General features: G+C 40.6%; 2 protein-coding genes and 1 pseudogene across 6 annotated transcripts; all 3 read right to left on the reverse strand.

The window, feature by feature from the left end:
• Positions 1-4,611: 4,611 nt before the first annotated feature.
• On the reverse strand, positions 4,612-15,438 carry LOC149036660 (ATP-binding cassette sub-family C member 4-like). Of its 5 annotated transcripts, none has more exons than XM_089189070.1 (8): positions 14,391-14,839; positions 13,212-13,276; positions 11,495-12,035; positions 10,684-11,066; positions 8,697-10,045; positions 7,593-8,163; positions 6,026-6,162; positions 4,612-5,572 (listed from the first exon to the last, which is right to left on the reverse strand). In XM_089189070.1, exons 3-8 carry the CDS (start codon positions 12,023-12,025, stop codon positions 4,695-4,697), a joined length of 3,849 nt encoding a protein of 1,282 aa, XP_089045196.1. In that variant the 5' UTR covers positions 12,026-12,035; positions 13,212-13,276; positions 14,391-14,839; the 3' UTR covers positions 4,612-4,694. The 5 variants fall into 5 exon arrangements, with proteins under 5 accessions (XP_089045196.1, XP_089045194.1, XP_089045195.1 ...); XM_089189068.1 differs by having other exon boundaries at positions 14,686-14,838; XM_089189069.1 differs by lacking the exons at positions 13,212-13,276; positions 14,391-14,839 and adding an exon at positions 14,917-15,438.
• A 1,975-nt stretch (positions 15,439-17,413) lies between these two features.
• On the reverse strand, positions 17,414-18,070 carry LOC149036661 (ATP-binding cassette sub-family C member 4 pseudogene; annotated as a pseudogene).
• A 556-nt stretch (positions 18,071-18,626) lies between these two features.
• Positions 18,627-22,608, reverse strand: LOC149036662 (ATP-binding cassette sub-family C member 4-like). Its single transcript, XM_089189533.1, has 2 exons — positions 21,342-22,608; positions 18,627-21,081 (listed from the first exon to the last, which is right to left on the reverse strand). The coding sequence occupies exon 1, from the start codon at positions 22,556-22,558 to the stop codon at positions 21,602-21,604; it is 957 nt and encodes a 318-aa protein (XP_089045659.1). The 5' UTR covers positions 22,559-22,608; the 3' UTR covers positions 18,627-21,081; positions 21,342-21,601.
• Positions 22,609-22,677: the final 69 nt, after the last annotated feature.

A 22,677-nucleotide genomic window follows, 5' to 3' on the forward strand; every position in this document is an offset into this window, starting at 1 on the left:
AGGGTAACCGCTTAATACAGGCTCGACGGTAGAGAGATTCATTTAGTGAAGAAAGTTAAACGGGTCTCAAATCCATGCAAGAGCAAACAGCACCATGTCACGCATCGGCGCTGTCGTCAACAAAATGATGCAAATTAATGCTGAGATGATCATTGTAAATTATTTTGTGGTTTTGCTTGATGTTTCATAGACGAAAAAGGGAACTTTAGGGAGAGATAGTCCAGTGTCTAACCCCTTCATTTTTCTTAAACACAACTGGAATCCAAAAGGCAATCGATCGTTTTTACTATTGATGTATTTATCAGAGAACTGCACAAATATTGGACTTTAATGAAAATTGTCACGAATATTGTCGAAGAAACAAAAGATGTAATCAACCATGTACCTTCATGATCATCCCTAAAGCGTTACGATCAAATGAGAACAGCACGAGTTATTCCTCTCTTTAAATCTTGTGACTTCCTTCTGTTTACTAATAATAGACCAATTTCTGTTTTTTTTTTTACTGTTCGAGTGTAGCATGACCCAGTGATCTCGAATCAAAAATCCTGGTCTGGATCAGCCCAGAGGAATGCATCCTTATATTCTATAGTGAATTGTTTATACTCGTTTGAATAATTTTTTAATCTGGGCTTTCCTGATGTGTTGGAGGTAGATACCTCATGGTATGTCTAAGTTAGTCAATTAAATAGAGAATAATACATGGGCGCGCGTAGATATGGAATTTCTCTTCGAGTGTTCAACCGAGTGAGATGTCGAGTTAAACACTCAAACACAATAGTTGAACACTTAAACACAATAGCTCTTTACTGACAAGAAAAGCCGACTTCATTGATGAATGAAAATAAAAGAATCGACAATCCCCAAATATAATCGTGAAGTGCGTTGGCACTAACTCTTAAGATGGAAAAATGCGTTGAATCATGATTACAAAGACAACAATGGTCGTAATTTTTAATTTACCAAATTCTCATTTATTGACTTTGTCCTTACCGACAAAAGAAGTCTTTCAGGTAAACGGCCAATATCGGCCAGTGGCAAATCTTCCAGTTGTCGATTTTCATTCTCAGCCGAAAGAAATGCCAACACCAAAGTCACTGAATACGTAAGTTTCGGTTTTTCTTTTATTATATTGGTTTTCTTTATCTTCTAGGAAAGTTTGAACCTCGCTGTCTGTCAGCGATGCGGAATTTTTTGTTTTTTCGCCGCCATAATTCTAGAAAGCTCCGACAAACAACTAGTCGAGAAAACTTTGCCGTTCATTCATCAACCTGACCGAGTGACGTGTGTGCAGCTGATTAAATATCAACACACGTGAAAAAATACGATGCTTTTTCACGTGTGTTGCTACGGCTTTTTTCAGGGCCAGAAATCCCTGTAAAACACCGAAGTTTATGTGATAAATAGAGAATAATACATGGGCGCGCGTAGATATGCAATTTCTCTTTGAGTGTTCAAATCGATAGCTCACGAATGAGCACAGCGAACGAGTGAGATGTCGAATTGAACACGAGAGGAGAAATTCCATATCTACAAGCAACCATGTATTATTTTGTTTATCATACACACACAATAGCCCTTTACTGACAAGAAGGCCGACTTCATTAATGAATGAAAATAAATGAATCGACAATCCCAAAAGAACAATCGTAAAGTGCGTTGGCGCTAACTCTTAAGATGGAAAAATGCGTTGAATCATGATTACAAAAATAACAATGGTCGCAATTTTTAATTTACCAAATTCTAATTTATTGACTTTGTCCTTACCGACAGAAGAAGTCTTTCAAGGTAAACGGCCAAAATCGGCCAGTGACAAATCTTCCAGTCGTCGATTTTCATTCTCAGCCGAAAGAAATGCCAACACCAAAGCCACTGAATACGTAACTTTCAGTTTTTCTTTAAGTATATTTGTTTTCTTCCCCCTATAAAAAAGTTTGAACCTCGATGTCACTCAGCGATACGGAATTTTAAGTGTTTTAGCCGCCATAATTCGAGAACGCTCGACAAACAAATTATATTGTGAATCGTGAAAAATTTGCCGTTCATTCATCAACCTGACCGAGTGGCGCCAAAGGCGAGTGACGTGTCAGCAGCTGATTGGCTATGTCAATACACGTGGAAAAAATACAATATTTTCTTACGTGTGTTGTTACGACTTTTCTTAGGGCCGGAAATCCCTGTAAAACACCGCAGTTTATGTGATAAATAGAGAATAATACATGAATGTGCGTAAATATGGAATTTCTCTTGGAGTGTTTAACTCGATAGCTCGATAAATCTTGTCTTTTAAAAAAAAATTGATGATCAAATCCAGCACTCGAGTGGGGCAATTGAACAAACAATCTTTAACGGAGTTTTCTGTAGCATCTTTCCTTGGCCATAGTCCTGTTCTTTTCAGTGGATCATTGAGAAAAAATAGCGACATATTAGACTAGTTTCAAGACGCTGAATTATGGCAGGCTTTAGAGGATGTGCAACTGAAAGATTTTGTCGAGGCACTTAAGGCCAAGCTGGATCACGAACTGCTGGAACATGGGGCTACTGTCAGTGTTGGAGAGCGGCAGTTTATTTGCTTGGCTCGTGTGCTGCTACAGAGAAGTAAAATCGTCGTCTTGGACGAGCTCACCTTAAGAGACTGCCAAAAGATTTTGGTGTTGAAAGATGGAAAGGCTAATGGATTTGACAAATTTGATTCGATAATGAAAAATGATTGAGATGCGGCCTAAGGTAAACTGGGAGCTCGAATTTGAAGTCAGACTTAGCCCGGCAGGGCTCTATTGCTCTCTCACTCATCGAAAAGAAAACAGCCATAAGCTCGTTGCTCGGTTTTACTTTCAAGATACTGCGAAGCATTTTTAAGTTCTCCCGCATTCTGACGCCTTCTGTGATCTATGATTTGACAAACCCACGGCAACAAGCAATTTATTTATCTAATACATTGAAAAAAAAAAGAAAATACTGTTCATGGTGATGTCATCAACGCTTCTGTTCTCCATTTTATCATCAGTAAAAAACCGATGGACATGCCCTGGGTATGATCTCTATGCGGGACTTACTACCTGACGTAATGCACACGAGCAACAGGATTATAGTTTATTCAGTTATAGATCTTGTTCCCAGAGCCCACGCTCGCGCAGCTCCTTGCGGGAAGGTAACATTACATTTTTGGACATCTACACAATTCTCTACAATGTCGCACTCTTTGTTCTGATGAGTGTTTTAACATCCTAAAATCAAAGAAGTTATCCACATTCAATGGGAGAAACCTACTCTTAATCCGTGACCAACTTTATCGCCATTTGTAGCGCGATCCTCGCTTTAGTTTGTTTGATTCCATGTAACTCGTTTTGCAGCCGATTCGCTCTGACAAAGGGCTAAAACTCAAAACGTTACTCTAGAATCTCTTTTAGACGGCCAATTAGTAAAACTATGGCTTACCACTGATGAGGGTACGGAGAGCTTTGCTCTTCAATCTGCCTTTCATTAAGGTTCACTTGCGGCGACAATGGTTCGACGAAACGAAAAGGAACGATGCTACAGAAAACTCCGTTATGAAAATAATGTATATAAAACTCTGAAACGCGACAGAATAAGCTTCCGATTGAACGACACCTCGATTCACCCGAAGCGATGCAAATTATGCGTCGATCAACTCGAAGCTTGAACATCCCCCTTGGGCAACTCCCCGGACATTTCAACTTTTGATGATTGTTTAGGTTAATTGCCAATTTTTTTGTGAAAGGCAAGATTAGTGACGGTGACTTTCTCGGAGACCTCTTCTTCATCTACTTGCGAGAGTGAACTTTGAACCTTAAAGCAACTCCATATCAAAAGATATAAGACGTTTATTCCGCTAGAAAGACTTGACAATTCCGGTTCAAATTTCCCATCTTCACCTCCGCGCATGAAAGACAGGCAAATATCCGAAGAGAGTGCGGAGATCACAAGAGAAAGTATGGTGCATGCGAAAAATTATTTTGCTATAGGTGGGATGTGAGAAGGAAACGATTTTAAGTGTCTAGAGATGTGTTAAATAAGTTACCAAAGGGAAAATATGTGATCTCAAAACGCCGGGATTACCATCGAAAAAAAGATGTTAGCGTGCTCAGTTGTCAGGAAAACTGAATGTGTGACACAAAGCTCGTTATTCGTAGGGGGTGGTGGTGGGGTAAGGTAAGGGAGGAGGTGTTCTGAAGCCTTTGAACTACTCTTTGAGGCAATATGTTTGGGAGAGACTGTAATAGAGTTGTTTATCTTAGATGGTACTTAAGTCATCTGTGCCGCTATCTTGTTGGCCCGTTTTTCCTCTCATTCTTTCTGCTCATCCGAGAAGATCTAAATTTTTATCAAACGTAAATGTTGAAATGACAACCTGTTACTCTCTGATATCGGACTCTATATCTGGACATAGCTCCCCTCCCCCCCCTCCCACTTAAAAAATCATAGCTAGGCTGCTGAGCAGTTTCCCATATCTGTATAACCTGTTATCTTGTTTCTTGTGTGCACTACGTTGGGTGGTAAGTAGCGCACGTAAGTCGTTCCCAGGGCATCTTCATTGGTCTTTTACTTATGATCAGTTGGGGGACAGACGGATAAGTGACGTCGATATGAGAAAAATTTTGCCTTGTTTATAACGTAAAACATATGTAATCTACGTTACGGTGGGTCGGTTCATTAATAGATCACAGAGGACGTTATAGAGCAGTAGGAACATTAGTGACACACTCAAATTTGTCAAATCCTTTAACTTTTCCATCCTTCAAGACTAAAACCTTCTGGCAGTCTTTTATCGTGTTCAAACGATGAGCTATAGTGATGACAGTGGACTCCTTCAGTTTGTCCCGCACCACATTCCAAATCGTCTGCTCTGTGTCTGGGTCAACATGCGCAGTTGGCTCGTCTAAGACGACGATTTTACTTCGCTGTAGCAGCACACGAGCCAAGCAAATCAACTGCCGCTCTCCCACACTGACATTAACACCATGTTCCAGCAGTTCGTGATCCAGCTTGGCATCTAGTCTCTCGACAAAATCTTTCAGTTGCACATCTTCTAAAGCCTGCCATAAAGCAGCATTTTGAAACTTGTCAAAAATGTCGAGATTTTTTCTCAGTGATCCACTAAAAAGAACAGGACTTTGGCCAAGAACTGAGATACCTCGTCGAGCTTGTTGGAGTCCTATCTCTTTAATTGGAACATCGTCGATGATTATCTCTCCATCAGCATCAGGCATGCGCATAAGAGCTGCTACAAAAGATGACTTCCCAGCTCCTGTACGGCCGGCAACTCCGATCTTTGCTCCTCCTTTGATGCTAATATTGATGTTCTTCAGTACTTGAGGTCCCCCCGGATAGTACGTCAATGATACATCTCTCAACACAATACTTCCTCTACGAGGCCAGTCTTTTGGGGGTATTCGTTCTTCCTCGTATCCAGGCTCACGGTCAAGTTTGGTATAGGTCATAACTCGCTCAACTGATGTCATGTAATTTTCCACTTCAGAGGTTTTTCTAACAGCGTATTGAGTCTCGGTCAGAGTTTGGATGACGTAAACAAGAGCGAGACCAGCGTAAGCTGAAAAAGAATTGGGCCTTGAATTTATAAATTCCGGACTAGTTTTCTCTTAATAGCTCAAAGGATATACGAAAACTTAACAAGGCTAGGTTACTTAGTCTGGTCCAGGCAGTCTCTTTATGGGAGGGAATAAATAACGTGTCTTTTTTATGTCTTTCTTAGTGTTGTTGTTTTGACTCCGAGCTAAGTAGGTGCAGAGGAGTTATCAACACAAGTGTCCCGTTTTGAATCATAAGACCCACTTGAAAGTTTACTCAGCACTTAAGCCACCTGAGAGACTCTTACGTTTCTGTCGTGCTTATAAACCACCCGTTGATAGTAAGAGTGCAATATTTTCAGAGCATTTTCACACCTATTTTATTAGTCAGTAGTTCATGCTGTGTTAATACACGACTATATAAATTCGTACTTTAAATAGAAAGACTAAAACGATAGTAAGAATCTTGAGCTTACCGGCATCTTGAGATACCAAGATTGCAGCCAGAGCAACTGCACCGACTAACAAGGAAGCGAGACAGTCCAAACGTGCACCGAGCCACCTACCGCTGGCCATCACCATAACGTACGCTTGATTATGAATATCTTGATATCTGAGGAGACGAGTTTTTATCACAATATGTTTCAATAATGGAGTAATTTTTTTACTTCACTGTCGAAATAAATCGGAATCTGTAAATTTTTTATTACTTTGGTTCGTGATTGGTCCAGCAAATTCGCGCAAAACTAACCGCCCATCGGTCGTGCGCGTTTTCCCGCGCTCAATTCCTCTGTTACTAATTCTGATCTTTTCTTTTGTTCTGGCTGGTTTGTTGTTATTCAATTGTATTTTCGTTTTAAGATAATCACTCCAAAGATAATTCTACGCAGATTACATCGGGTCTGCACATTGAAGTGAGACCAGTGTCTTCTTTGGCCTGACAATGTAACGGAGTTCTTCAACAAATTCACTATTACAGTTACATGTTGTTTACTAAGTATAACAGTTATCAGAAGGAGAAGACGAATGGCACTTGCCTGCATTTCCTGTTAAACTAATGATGGTAATAGGACTGAGTGGACAGCAATTCGGTCCGTAACTAATTGATTAACAATAGCAGACGACTGCAAAGCGGGAGTCTGATTTTTTAATCACGAGTGTGATTAAAGACGGAATTGGACGACAAGAAGTTCTCTTACCAATAAATTATAACTATAACAAAATTAGAGAAAGAAACTAAACATCACTTATACGTTTTCATAAAAAAAAATTCGTCGAAATGCGTGACAACAGCGCGCGCATACACTTACACGCAGGCATGAATTGTCAACTGTCCTATTACACAGTCCAATTACAAGCATGACACTCTGTGCTATTAGTGCTCAAATCGGGCTGGCGAAAACCAATAAGGTTCGATAAATTTGTTAGAGTTTTGATTAATCATTGAATTTCCACATTACGCGATCTTGTTGATTGAACTTCCATATTAAGGGGCTGTTGAAATCTCATCAGATTCCAATTCCACCCGACCCCCATCCCCTCAGAAAAATCTTAGTCCCCAAAAAGCATCTGTAAGCTGTCTTCTGGCTAACTGTCCGAAAGATTGCTTCCGTAACCACATCTCAGTCTTAAGTATGCTATACTCGTCAAAATGAAGGGGGAGCCTTTAGAGCCGAATCTGTTTACGATATGGATACTTTTCCACATCTTGATTGACCGTTCATATTATGGGTCTGTTAAAATCCTATCAGAAGTGCGAAAACCACAGAGAGCAATTGCTGTAGTCTTAACACGGGTAATGCCCTTCGTGTGTATTTTGGATAGCTTCGTTTCGCGACCGTGCCTCGTATACAGAAGGTCCACTTGCTAAACAGTGTCTCAGCACACATCAGGTATGATTAGAAAAGAAGCGTGATGCAATTGCGTGTAATGGCAGTCAATGAAAAATAAATAGCTCACAGAAAATGAGCAATTATGACTCATTTGTGACCTGTGCATTTATTTGCTCTGGCACCACACACTGCATCAACGTCTTCAACATACCTGTAAAGTGTATCCACAAAATCTGTCTGTTTTCCTCTCGTACGAATCGTGTCCAGTCCTATCAGGGTCTCCGAAAAATGAGCGAACACGGGGCTTCGGGATATCGACTCTAACCTCTTTAGTTCTCTGGCAGTCTTCAAGTAATAATTGGATAGAAAAACGACCAGCACGGAAATTGGAACAACAAGAAACACCAGCCAAACATTTGTGGCAGCTGTTACCAGAATTAGGGCAGATATCTCCAAGAGCTTTTGCATTGCCGCCAGGAATGTTTTGGGTAACAACTCATCTACGCAGCCAATATCATTGGAGAAGCGATTTAGGATTCTTCCCACTGGATTAGAATCAAAGAACAGGACAGGAGCCCGTAAAATGGCCACAACCATTTTATCGTGAAGACGCTCGGCGCACTTCAGACAAACATGAAAGAGTCCATAAGCTCGAACGATAATAAATATAAAACACGCGCCAACCAGACAGGCGAAGACAGATAGATAAGTCTTGTTCTTCTGATCCTCTTGGTTTAGGTTTGCAAGAAACGAGAGCCACAAGTCTGGAGCAGCTATGATGGCTGAAAGAGATAAGATCAAGAGGTGGTGGTTGAAAGGTATTTCTTTCTGATCAGTTAGTTAAACATTGTAAGATTTGTTGGGCCTAGACACAACTCGCCCGGGTTAGCTATTTACGCTTGTATCTTGGGAATGTTTATGTAAGCACCACAATGTAACAGAATAGATGAAACAGTCAACCATATTTCACTTAAAAATTGTCAGAAAACTGCGTTTGGTCTCCGAAAATTAGTTGCAAACTAGTTTTTTTTTTATCTTTTTCAGGCAAATGGAGGCAAAGGCAAGTCAAACGCGAGGAGCATGACACCAGCTCTTCCTTTCGCGCGTGACTCGCCATTCACTCGCGCTTGCCTCGCGCTTGTACGGGCAAGTGAGATATCGGGAACATGGTCAAAATTTTGTGCAGTGTCTCTTAACTCTGCCATCTAAACTAAAACCAAAAGGATAGCTATTGTGAAGTGATTCAGAAAAGGTTGCTGTATTCCCTTTCAGGGCCTGACCCAAGGTTTCTACGTCACTCTAACAATAAGTTTACCTTGAGTAATGAGACTTAAACCAACCATTCCAGTTATCATCAAAGGATGTGCTCCACTTCTGAAATAGTCCCAATAAAGCTTGGATGTCACAACTCCGATTGTATGATCCTCCTCTGCTATCTCCAAACTCCTCGCTTCACTGGGCCGAGCATGTATTTTCTGGCATTTTTCAGCATCATGGTGTTTCTTTGTATTCTCCCAGGCAAAGGTATCAGATAAGTCTTTTCTGTCCTTCAGAGCTGCTTTATAGAGCGGGTCAACAGTTGAATTGATTACACCTTTTTCGTGCAGCTCAGTAAAGCGTCCCTTGTCGACGACACGCCCTTTGTACAACACTATCACTTGATCAGCATTTTCCATGTGCTGTTGCTGATGAGAGGCTAACAGAACGATTTTATCGCCTAGTAGATCTTTGATGCACTTGTTAAAGATGTGTTGGCCAACTTTAAAATCAACAGCACTCAGTGGATCATCCAGTAGATAAATATCTCCGTCAGCATAAACTGCACGAGCTAAACTTACTCTCGCCTGTTGTCCTCCACTAAGAACCTCACCGCGTTCTCCAACAACTGTTTGGTCACCATCAGGTAACCGCTGAAAGTCTTCTTTTAGAGCGCAGACGTCGATTATTCTTTCGAACTTGGACTCCTCGAAGGGTTGACCAAAGAGAATATTTTCTTTTATCGTTCCCGAGAACACCCAAGCAGTCTGAGGCAAGTAAATGACAGAACCTTGACAATCAATAGTCCCACTGGTGTTCGAAACTTCACCAGCGATCGCTGAGAGCAGAGTAGACTTACCACTTCCAACCGGGCCAGTGATGACTGTTAAACTCTTTGAAGGTGCAAAAAAGCTGATATCCTGAAGAATGAATTCATCTTCACGATGCGTTTTTGCGAAGCTTAAATTTGACACACATAGTATAGTAGGCCCTAATTCTGTTGCTTGACGAGAGAGGGAGACATTCTCCGTATTTTTCTCTTCTTTTTTCAAATAACTGCGACTTTGGTTACTTGGGGTACTCCTCGCTTTTTGTTGGGGCTCGTTGCTTTTATCACTCTCAGAGGCTTCCAACATATTTTCCAAAAGAAGAAATTCTTCGATTCTTCCGAGTGAAACGTAGGCGTCATACGTTGCCATTAAACCAGATGTCATATCTATCATGCCACTCGATTTTAAAACACCCATAAACGACAACAGCATAAAAACATTGGCGGGCGTGAGGGTGTAGCCTGTAAGTACCATAGTAATTACTGACACCAGGGTGGCTAGTGGCGTTGCACTGATTGACAAGGCATCGATACTTGACTGAATGGCTGTCCTCTTCGAAATGACGCTGATTTCATTTCTGACGATAAAAGTTGATCATAAGTTATGTGGGTATTCTATCGTACCAACTCTTCGTCAGTGTTATATTTAATTTGAAATATTAACGAGATGAGCTGGCGGGAAGGGCACCCTTTCTCATCGTTCACTTCTTTGTTTAAGTGCGTCTTTCGCGACCCTACGACAGCGCATGAAAAATAATACTAACTGAAGACAAGTTAGACTCAATGAGATGTTCTACCTATAATAATGAACAATTATTCTCTTTAGGGTGGAAATCTCGCGCGAGTCTCTCGAAGATGAATTGCAAGGGATATTCGAAGTTTGAGCAATCATTTAGGGCGCTCATTCCACACTCTCTACTCAGTATATCCTGATATTATTTAACCAAGCAGCCAATCCTCCGGCTATCAAATGGGTTACATGAGACACTTATTCTTTGTGAAGAGAGGCATTGTGATTGGCTCAAGCAGCGTTCTAAAGGTTCTTTTGTTCGGGGGCAAGGGCATGTTTAAACTGCCTAGCTTACGAGCTCTCAGAGGAGACAAAACAGATTTGTGGTTATCTATTTCCCAGTTTTGAATAATTTGGGTCAACAATTACGGAAATGAACGAACCGAGTTGTTTGAGCCTACTTCTAAAAATGATAATTTACCTTACCTTCTTACATGTTTTATCTTCCGTCCATATTCCTCCTCCCACGCATGCGTTTTGACCGCGCGGATCCCGGAAACTACTTGATTCATTAGGGAGATTCGCTGATCCGATACTGTAGCTGTGCGCAGACGCAGCTTAGCATTGGCATAAGACAAGACGGCAAGGTATGGCATGAGAATACACAGGAGGAACACACCCGTAACAGCCTGCCAACCAATCAAATTGTAGATAAGGAATATTGCCCCTATATATGCAGAAACTGCGAAAACGGCTAAGGCAAAAAACTTGACTGTCTCTTCTTCCATTCTTTTAACATCATTGGATATCAGGTCAAATAAGCGTCCTGCAGTAAATTTCAGTAACGTCTGCTTGCTGAGTAGAAGCGTCTAAAAGAGAGTACAGATTAGAAATTAAAGAAGAAGGATGTTCCACAAACCATCTGATTTTAATCTCCGGCATAAAGATATTCGTGGCTACGTCTCGAGACAAGAGTAATTAAGTCTCTACTAAATTCTCTTCTAGTTTGTTAAAAGAGCGACAACTCAGACGCCATTTTGAATCTCGCTCAAAAGCACAGCCGAATACATTATGGTTTCTGTAGCCTACTTCCCGTTAACTGCAGGCTAAATAACTGTTTGCTTCTTTGATTTTTTTTGTTGATGAGTAGGATTGCAAAGATTTCTGGAAAAAAATCATTCTGTATCGGATAGATAAATGCGTTCCAGTTTGTTCGGCTTAATTTGGGGTGTTTAGGGTATTAGAAAAATCGGTTGAAAAAAAAAATGTATAGAATACTCTTTTGGATCGTGCCTACCTTTTGGTACACCAGTCCCCTCAGGGCACTTCCTATTTTTATCCCCAATGTTTCGCATCTGTAGTCTTGCTGGTGCATACCAAGACCACCGATCAAACCATTGAGACACATAGCGAACGCGCAGGTGTAGAGTTGATAATTAATCTCTGCCTCAGTTGACATAAGCTTAGAAACAAGATATCCGAGAAACAGTGGAAAGAGAAGGCGAGAAGTTGTAGACAATATATTCCCCGTCAAAATGATGGTAACATCTTTGGCAGACAGCATATCAAACACGCTTTTCCAAAGTTTGGGCCTTTTCCCATTCACCTTGCAATGACGTTTCTCGCTTTCCCAGCTTTTTCGTAGCCTGTCGGTAACAAAATGGCCAGAGTTCTCCTCTGACAAGGGTAAAAAGTCATTTTGATCCAAAGGTCTTTGACTGCCCTTCTTTAAGACTCCGTTCATCCAACGGAAAAAAAGAGAAGACGCAAAACTAACTTTTTTATCGTCATCACCAGAGATTCTCCTGTAACCGCCTTTTGGTGCCATCACTTGAGACCTACAAAATACTTAGCCATCATTAGCATGTTCAACGCAATGGTCAAATGTCTTCGCGTGTTTTTTCAGGATTTCAGAACCAACTTGCTCTTTAGGAGTTTTAAACTTACATAAAATCCAATAAGTCACGGCGTTTTGTAGAACCCCATGATTTTTATATAGCCTAGAATGATATAGCTTACAACAAAATGGTAAATAATAAGCTTTGTGCTCGGAGACTGTCGAGTTTTCCTTTCTCTACTTTTTATGAACGTTTAACTTTTTTTGGCATAGTTTGCGTGACAGCAGTTGCTACCCTTGTTTTTGTTTAAAATTCTGCGCGGGAGATTTGCGCCCCATTATTGACCCCCTTGCTTAGGTGAGCCTTGTGAATTCCAGGCTCCCTCTAGATAGAAACCAAATAACGGGTAAACAATATCTTGCAATTATCTCAGGAAGCGGCATGGAACCAACTTTTCATTCCGAATGGAGTTTCCACAATTTTTCGCCATCCCGCTTTCCTTCTTTTCTCCTCTAAGCAAGAACTTGTCGCATACATGACAAACTTATTAGTCACAAAAATAAATCAATAGTTGTAACTAATCACACACGAGATCTTGAGACCTGAGGAACCACAGACACCGAATGGTTTCATTGGTCGCGAAGCCAGTTTTTTTTAAAAACAGTTTCAAAACACTCTCTGTCATATCTAAGACGAACTTGAATAATTGCTATTCCTTTGTATGGAGAGCCAAAACCAGTTCGAGAGTATTCCACAAAATTTTCAACATGTAATATCAATTTCTATCATTTGTCCTTGAAAATGGCAAAGTCCCAGCAAACGATGTTGGGTAATAGAGAGTATCTTACACGGTGACAGAAGAATCATTTACAATGGAGGGGGACAGGGGGGCGGGAGAATTGAGGGCGGGAGAGGGCGGGAAGCAGGAACTATCTGAGGGCGTAAAAGCGGGAGCAGAAATCAAAAAGGCACTCGTTTGTTGTTTATTACTGCTTATCGTCCAGTCAAAAACCAGTTCTTAGCAAGTTTTTTCGACTTCTTTTTAACAAGGCGAAAAATAAAATTTCATAAGCAAGAAAATGTATTTTTTTTTCAGACTACAAATAACAGCACAGTACTGGTAAAAATTGAATACCTATCGAAGTCGATTGCGTGATAGGTCATGAATGAACTTACCAGTATGTCACGAAATGTAACAGTCGAAATTCTCGAGCCAATAAAGCGCCAGACGATCGATGTTCCTGTACAATAAGACAGATGTCGTACTTTAAAACGAGGGATCACAAAGTTTCCCAAAAGCCCTGTCTTCACCACGCTGAATAAAAAAGGACTTGTTCTGAAAGTTTTGAGAGCGCATTTTCAAAATCAATTTTAAAATTCTGAAGACAGAAAACAAGTTGAAAGCGGAGCTTTTCGAAAACGCTATGACTAAATGGCTGGCAGCCGGACACGGTCACAAGAAGACGAAACGCCCGGCAGTCGCAGAATTTTTCATAGAATTTCCACCGAAATTAAGGTTCTTTCAAACTTCCTAGGAATATCAGATGTTTGCTTAGAAATGTTACGGAATTCCAAAAATTAACTTGGTCTTTTAGTGGACAATTTCTTCGAGCTTGTACACACTACAATATTATTACTCGGTTGTCGACGCTCCTGATCAGACTGCCGGGCACGGTCTCGAAAGGGCTAAATGCCTGGCAGTCGGAGATTTTCTCCAAATTAAAGTGCCACTAAATGGTTCCTTAAAACCTCTGAAGAGTATTAGAGTCATTGTTTAGAAATGCCAAGCGATTCCAAAAATGAACATGGCTTTTTAGTGGACAAATTCTTCGAGCTAGTAAAAACGACAACATCAATGCTGTGACAATTTTTTGGACGGTTTTTAAGACTAAGCTCTTGGTGCACACTTGATTAATGTCCATTCAAATCTGTCTGTCGCCGCTGACGCCGTCGTAGTGTGAGTGGAAAACATTCGTTCCGTTTTTTTTTTGTTTAGAAATAAATTGGTAATGTTGTCTGAAAATTTTGTCCAATGAAGAATGGACCGCAACATGACTTTAATTAATGGATCATATGGAAATTTTCGACTTCAGTTGTCATCTGCATGGTTCCGCACCATAGATTCTTTCGTTCTAAATAAGTTTGAGAAATCGTTCATTAAAAGACTGAAGTCCTGCTGAAAGGTTTCTTGGAGTGGAGGAAACTCGACCTTAATTTCAATCGCACTTAGCTTGACTTGCACTGATCAGGGACTCTTAACCTCGTATAAGAGTAATTTAAAACAAAAACGTTCCTCAAAAGCGACATAAGCCTTCAGACGTATCGGTACTTTCCGTGGGAGCGATTATAACTCACCGTACGCTTTTCTTAAGGTTTCCCCGTCGTCAGTTGTTATCTTAATAGTTCCGCGCCATAGATTCTTTCGTTCTATATAAGTTTGACAAATCGTTCGCTTAAAGTCTGAAGTCCTGCTCAAAGTTTTCGTGGAGTGGAGTAAACTGGACCTTAATTTCAATCGCACTTAGCTTGACTTGCACTGATCCGGGACTCTTAATCTCGCATAAGAATAATTTACAACAAAAACGTTCCTCAAAAGTGACATAAGCCTCCAGACGTATCACTACTTTCCATGGGAGCGATTATAACTCACCGTACGCTTTTCTTAAGGTTTCTCCGTCATACCATAGACGTCATTGTACTCCCTTTTGCTGCGATGCATTTTAAGTATGAAGTGCATTCAGTGTACAAAACACAGAAACCAATCACCTTGAAGATCCGTAATTTTAAGCGCTAATTCATTCCTTTGATTAATACCTGCGACGATAATTTTCATTATGGCGAGGGGTCTTCAACGAAGAGTTAATGACTATGATAAACTTACCAAGAGCAAGCCAAGCTTGTAAGCTCCGCATTTAACCTTGGATGCGTTGAAGAGATCTCTCTTCGCTTGCTATGATATAAATGATAGCAATGTTTTAATTCTTTGCGGTTGAATGAAGTAACGAATGAATTTATGACCTTAATGTCGGTTTGATATTGAACATAAAATCTTTACAAGTGAGCTACGTACACGATTACGAGCAATTTATCATTTGATCACTGAGTTCAGCTGTATGTAACCAAACCAGCAATTGTGGAAAAGGGTTGATTCATTTACTGATTGCCTTTTTTTTACATTGCGTGTTGTTTACAGCTCACGATTCACGGATCGTGTCATGTCATCCGATCTATTGAGGTGGCCGGTTAATGGAGATTAAAATTACAGTCATTAAGGGGGAAAATTTTCTGGGCTATGGAAATCGACCACCTAATACAGGGTAACCGCTCAATATAGGTTCGACCGTAGATAGATTCGTTTTGGGAAGAGCAAACAGCGTCATGTCATGCATCGGCGCTGTCGTCAACAAAATGATGCAAATTAATGGTGAGATGATCTTTGAAAACTATTTCGTGGTTTTGCTTTATGTTTTTTAGATGAAAATAGGAACTTTCGGGAGAGATTGTTTAGTGTCAAACCCCATACTTTTTCTAAAACACAACTGGAATCCCAAAGGCAATCGACTTTTACTATCGATGTATTTATCAGAGAACTGTACAAGTATTGGACTTTAATGGAAATTGTCACGAATATTGGCGAAGAAACAAAAGATGTACTCAACCATGTACCTTCATGATCACGTCTGTGCGTTCTGATCAAATGAGAACTTCACAAATTATTCCTCTTATTAAATCTTGTGACTTTCCTCTGTTTACTAATAATAGCAATAACAATTCTTTACCAAGGTCCTAAAATTTGGAACTCTCTTCCTGTTTCAGTCACTCGTTCGTCAAACCTTCTTAGTTATAAGACGAAAATGCCAGAATTTTTATTTAAATAATCCTTGAATTTTTTTCACTGCTCGAGTGTACCGTGATCCCAGTGATCTCGAATCAAAAATCCTGGTCTCGATCATCCCAAAGGAATGCATCCTTATATTCTATGGAGAATTGTTTATACTTGTTTGATTAATTTTTTAATTTGGGCTTTCCTGATGTGTTGGAGGTAGCTACCTCATGGTATGTCTAAGTTAGTCAATTAAATAGAGAATAATACATGAGCGCACGTAGATATGGAATTTCTCTTCGAGTGTTCAACTCGATAGCTCAAGAGTGAGCGCAGCGAACGAGTGAGATGTCGAGTTGAACACGAGAAGAGAAATTTTATATCTTCAACCAACCATGTATTTATTTGTTTATCATATAAACACAATAGCCCTTTACTGACAAGAAACTGAGTCGACTTCATTAATGAACGAAATTGAATGAATCAACAATCCCCGAATAACAATCGTTGAGTGCGTTGGCGCTAGCTCTTAAGATGGAAAAAAGCGTTGAATCATGATTACAAAAACAACAATGGTCGTAATTTCAAATTAAAAAAATTCTCATTTATTGACTTTGTCCTTACCGACAGAAGAAGTCTTTCAGGTAAACGGCCAATATCGGCCAGTGACAAATCTTCCAGTCGTCGATTTTCATTCTCAGCCGAGAGAAATGCTAACACCAAAGCCACTGAATACGTAACATGAGAAAGTATGGCGCATGCAAAAGATCATTTTTTAAAAGGTGGGAAGTGAGAAGGAAAATCTTATACGATTTGAATGTCTAGAGATGTTTTAAATAAGTTACCAAAGGGAAAGTATATGATCTCTACACTATGGTAAAACGCTAGGATTACCATCGCAAAAAATATGTTAGCGTGCCCAGTTGTCAGGATAACTGAATGTGTGATAGCAGTTTCCTATTTCTAAATAAACTGTTATCTTCTTTCTTGTGTGCACTGCGTTGAGTGGTATGTGGTGCTCGTATGTCGTTCCCAGGGCATCTCCACTGGTTTTTTACTTATCATCAGTTGGGGGACAGATGGATAAGTGACGTCAATAGGAAAAAGAAATTTGCTTTGTTTATTACATAAAGCATATGCAATCTACGTTACGGTGGGTCTGTTCATTAAAAGATCACAGAGGACGCCATACAGCAATAGGAACATGAGTGACACACTCGCCTGCGCCTAGTTTGCAGGTTTTTCTGTTCTTACCACATAATGACTTCATGTGTGATCTATTACTGAACAGATGCACTGCAAAATGAACGTTGCAAAACGTTGCAAAATGAGAGATGCGTAGTAGTATAAAAGAGCCAAAACCGAGCAATAACATCAACTGTACAATATCTTGAGCTCTGCAGGATCAGACCTGCGTGACATTCGAGGTATTTTCAACATTAGACGGCATCTCACTTCAAGTTCATTATTGAATCAAATTTGTCAAATCCTTTAACTTGTCCATCTTTCAAGACCAAAATCTTCTTGCAGTCTTTTATCGTGTTCAAACGGTGAGCTATATAGTGATGACAGTGGACTCCTCCAGTTTGTCCCGCACTACATTCCAGATCGTCTGCTCTGTGTCTGGGTCTACATGCGCAGTTGGCTCGTCCAAGACGACGATTTTACTTCGCTGTAGCAGCACAAGAGCCAAACAAATTAACTGCCGCTCTCCCACACTGACATTAGCGCCATGTTCCAGCAGTTCGTGATCTAGCTTGGCCTCAAGTGTCTCGAAAAAATCTTTCAGTTGCACATCTTCTAAAGCCTGCCATAAATCAGCATCTTGAAACTTGTCTAAAATGTCGAGATTTTTTCTCAGTGATCCACTTAAAAGAACAGGACTTTGGCTAAGAACTGAGATACCTCGTCGAGCTTGTTGGAGTCCTATATCTTTAATTGGAACATCGTCGATGATTATCTCTCCATCAGCATCAGGCATACACATAAGAGCTGTTACAAAAGATGACTTCTCAGCTCCCGTACGGCCGACAACTCCGATCTTTGCTCCTCCTTTGACGCTAAGATTGATGTTTTTTATCACTTGAGGTCCCCCCGGATAGTAGGTCAGTGATACATCTCTCATCACAATACTTCCTCTCCAAGGCCAGTCTTGCGGGGGTGTTCGTTCTTCCTCGTATTTAGGCTCCCGGTCAAGTTTGGTGTAGGTCATAACTCGTTAAACTGACGTCATGTAGTTTTCTACTTCAGAGGTTTTTCTAACAGCGTATTGAGTCATGGCCAGAGTTTGGATGACGTAAACAAGAGCGAGACTAGCGGAAGCTGAAAAAAAATTGGACCTTGAATTTATAAATTCCGGACTAGTTTTCTCTTGATGGCTCAAAACATGTAACGAAAACTTAACAAGGCTAGGTTACTTGGCCTGGTCCGGGGAGTCACTTAATAGGAGGGAGTAAATAAAGCGTATTTTTTACGTCTCTCTTAGTGTTGTTGTTTAAACTCCAAGCTAAGTAGGTACATAGGAGTTATCAACCCAAGTCTCCAGTTCTGAATCATGAAAGACACTTTAAAATTTGCTTAGCAGTTAAGCTACCAGAGAGACTCACGCTTCTGTCGTGTTTAAAAACCACCCGTTGATAATAAGAGTGCACGTATTTTCACACTTATTTTATTATTAGTTCATGCTGTGTTAATACACGACTATATAAATTCTTACTTTACATAGAAAAACTAAAAACGTTACTTAGAATCTTGAGCTTACCGGCATCTTGAGATACCAAGATTGCAGCCAGAGCAACTGCACCGTCTAACAAGGAAGTGAGACAATCCAAACGTGTACCGAGCTACCTTCCGCTGGCCATCACCATAATGAACGCCTGATTATGAACATCTTCATATGTGAAGGGATAAGTTTTTATCACAATGTGTTTTAATAATGGAGTGATTTTTTAGTTGAGCCAACCGCCTATTGGTCGTGCGCGTTTTCCAGCACTCAATACCGTTTCCTTGTTTTTATGTTAAGTCCTATGTCACTACTTGTGATCTTTTCTTTTGTTCCGATTGGCTTGTTAGCAGACTGTTTTTTTTTCCGACAATCACTCCAAAAAATACTATAAGAAGATTAGGTCTACACATTGAAGTGAGACCAGTGTCTCCTTCGGCCTGAAAATGTAACGGAGTCTTTCAAGAAATTCCGCCCGACACCCCACCCTCTCAAAAAGATATTACTCTCCAAGAAACATCCACAAGCTTCTTGCTAAATATCCGAAAGATCACTTCCGTAACCACATCTCAGTCTTAGGTATGCTCCATTCGTCCAGATGAAGTGAGAGCCGCTCGAGCCGAGTTTGTTAACGATATAGGTACTTTTCCACTAAAAATGATAAGTTCCCCCGCTCAAAAAAAATTATTTTTAATTGTTCACTATCACAACTAAATCTTGTAAACTAAGTATAACATTTATCAGAAGGAGAACACGAGTGGCACTTGTCTGTATTTCCTGTTAAACTCATATTGGCAATAGCACTGAGTGGAGTCCAATTCGGTCCGTAATCATACGAGTTATTAACAATAGCGGGCGACTGCAAGGCGGGAGTCTGGTTTTTTTTAATCACGAGTATGATTAAAAACAGAATTGGACGACATGAAGTTTTCTTACCAATCAGGAAACCAGTGTCTCCTTCGGCCTGACAATGTAACGGAGCCCTTCAACAAATCCCGCCCGACCCCCCACTCCCTTAAAAAGATATTACTCTCCAAGAAACATCCGTAAGCTTCTAGCTAACTGTCCGAAAGATCACTTCCGTAGCCGTATCTCAATCTTAGGTATGCTTCATTCGTCGAGGTGAAGTGAGAGCCGCTAGAGCCGAATTTGTTAACGTATGGATACCTTCCCATTAAAAATGGTGAATTCTCCGAAAAAAGACCAAATCTTAATTGTTCACCATCACAACTACATCTCTTATCCTAAGTACAACAATTATCAGAAGGAGAAGACGAGTGGCACTTGTCTGTATTTCCTGTTAAACTCATAACGGAGTCCAATTCGGTCAGTAATCATAAGAGTAATTAACAAAAGCGGACGACTGCGAAGCAGGATGTCTGATTTGTTAAACTACGATTACTATTAATGACAGAATTGGACGACATGACGGTCTAGATCTCTTACCAATTGATCAAAACTGTGACAAAATTAGAGAAAGAAACTAGACCACAGTTATACATTTTCAAAAAAAAGACTCGGCGAACTTCGCAGCAACAGCGCGCGCATACACTTACACGCAGACATGACTTCTCAACTGTCCTATATATTACACTGTCCAATTACAAGCATGACACTTACACTGTCCTATTAGTGCTTATATCGGGCTGGTGATAACAATCACATTCCATAAATTTGTTACGGTTTTGACTAATCGTGAAATTTCCGCGTCACGCGATCTTGTTGATTGACCGTTCATATTATGGGTCTGTTGACATCCTATCAGAAGGAAGAAAACCGCACAGAGCAATTACTGTAGTCTTGCCGCTTGTCGTGTTTTGCCGGTGAATAAAAACTAATAGCTTAGAGAAAATATGCAATCATAAGTAATTTGTGCCCCGTACATTTATCGGCTCTGGCACCACACGCTGACTCAATGTCTCCCACATACCTGTAAAGTACATCCAGAAAACCTGTCTGTCTTCCTCTCGTACGAGCCGTGTCAAGTCCTATCAGGGTCTCTGAAAAATGAGCGAATACTGGGCTTCGGGATATCGACTCTAACCTCTTTAGTTCTCTGGCAATCTTCAAGTAATAATTGGATAGAGAAACGACCAGCACGGAAATTGGAACAACAAGAAACATCAGCCAAACATTGGTGGAAACTGTCAACAGAATTTGGGCAAATATCACTAAGAGCATCTGCATTGCTACCAGGATTGTTTTGGGTAACAACTCATCTACGTAGCCAATATCATTGGAGAAGCGATTTAGGATTCGTCCCACTGGATTTGAATCAAAGAACAGGACAGGTGCTTGTAAAATGGCCACAACCGTTTTATCGTGAAGACGCTCGGCGCACTTTAGACAAACATGGAAGAATCCATAAGCCCGAACGATAGTAAATATAAAACACGCGCCAACCAGACAGGCGAAGACAGATAGATAAGTCTTGTTCTTCTGATCTTCAGGGCTTAGCGTTGCAAGAAACGAGAGCCACAAGTCTGGAGCAGCTATGATGGCTGAAAGAAACATCATTAATATTTAGTGCTTGAAATGTGTTTCTATATAATAATTCAGTTGAACATTGCAAGATTTACGGGGCCTAGACACAACTCGCCTGTGTTAGCTACTACCGTTAGTATCCTAGGGATGTTAATGTAAGCACCAACGCGTCACAGAATAGATGAAGAAGTCAACCATGTTACCCATAAATATTGCAAGACAACTGACTTTGGTTGTAGAAAGTTAGGTTGTAGAACGAGTGATTTTCTTTTTTTACCTTTTTCAGGCGAGTGGAGGTCGCAGATCTTCCTTTCGCGCGTGACTCGCCATTCATTTGCGCTTGCCTCGCGCTTGTACGACTAAGTAAGATATCGGGAGTATGGTCAGAAATTTGTGCAGTGTCTCTTTCCTCTACCATCTGATCTAAAAACAAAGTGTATTGTTAGTTAAAAGCATAGCCATTGTGAAGTGATTTGCAAGAAATAGAATAAAAGAAATATAGAAAAAAGGTTGCTGTATTCCCTGTTAGGGCCTGACTCAACGTTTGTAACTCACTCTAACAATAAGTTTACCCTGAGTAACGAGACTTAAACCGACCATTCCAGTTATCATCAAAGGATGTGCTCCACTTCTGAAGTAGTCCCAATAGAGCTTGGATGTCACAACTCCGATTGTACGATCCTCCTTTGCTATCTCCAAAATCTTCGCTTCATTGGGCAGAGGATGTTTTTTCTGGCATTTTTCAACAACATCGTGTTCCTCCTTATCTTCCCAGGAGAACGGCCAAGATGAGTCTGTTTTGTCCTTCAAAGCTGCTTTATAGAACGGGTCAACATTTGAATTAATTACACCGTTTTCGTGCAGCTCAGTAAAGCGTCCCTTGTCGAGGGCACGCCCTTTGTACAACACAATCACTTGATCAGCAGTTTCCATGTGCTGTCGCTGATGAGATGCAAATAGAACGATTTTGTCGCCTAGTAGATATTTGATGCAATTGTTAGAGATGTTTTGGGCAACTTTAAAATCGACAGCACTCAGTGGATCATCCAATAGATAAATATCTCCGTCAGCATAAACTGCACAAGCTAAACTTACTCTCGCCTGTTGTCCTCCACTCAGAACCTCGCCACGTTCTCCAACAACTGTTTGGTCACCACCAGGTAACCGCTGAAAGTCTTCCCTCAGAGCGCAGACTTCAATTATTCTGTCGTACTTGGACTCCTCGAAGGGTTGACCAAAGAGAATATTTTCTTTTATCGTTCCCGAGAACACCCAAGCAGTCTGAGGCAAGTAAATGACAGAACCTTGATAATCAATCGTCCCACTAGTGTTCGAAATTTCACCAGCGATCGCTGAGAGCAGAGTAGACTTACCACTTCCAACCGGGCCGGTGATGACTGTTAAACTCTTTGAAGGTGCAAAGAAGTTGATATCCTGAAGAATAAATTCATCTTCATGATGCGTTTTTGCGTAGCTTAAATTTGACACACACATTATAGCAGGCCCTAATTCTGTTCCTTTACGAAAGAGGGAAACTTCGTCCGTATTTTCCTCTTTTTAACTCGTGAATTGCGCGCATGCGCAAGAGCGAGTTATAGATACGATGTGGGGAA

This window comes from Pocillopora damicornis, chromosome 12 (assembly GCF_964200805.1).
Source record: "Pocillopora damicornis chromosome 12, jaPocDami1.2, whole genome shotgun sequence".
Taxonomy (NCBI): Eukaryota; Metazoa; Cnidaria; class Anthozoa; order Scleractinia; family Pocilloporidae; genus Pocillopora; species Pocillopora damicornis.

What these genes read in the sequence shown, in the direction of transcription:
- LOC149036660 (XM_089189069.1), bottom strand. Translation starts at nt 12,025, where the DNA reads ATGGCACCAAAAGGCGGTTACAGGAGAATCTCTGGTGATGACGATAAA. An exon ending in GGGGACTGGTGTACCAAAAG is followed by an intron (nt 11,067 to 11,494) that starts GTAGGCACGATC and finishes ACTCTCTTTTAG; the next exon opens with ACGCTTCTACTCAGCAAGCA. An exon ending in CTTGGTATCTCAAGATGCCG is followed by an intron (nt 5,573 to 6,025) that starts GTAAGCTCAAGA and finishes ATTCTTTTTCAG; the next exon opens with CTTACGCTGGTCTCGCTCTT.
- LOC149036662 (XM_089189533.1), bottom strand. Translation starts at nt 22,558, where the DNA reads ATGTGTGTGTCAAATTTAAGCTACGCAAAAACGCATCATGAAGATGAA.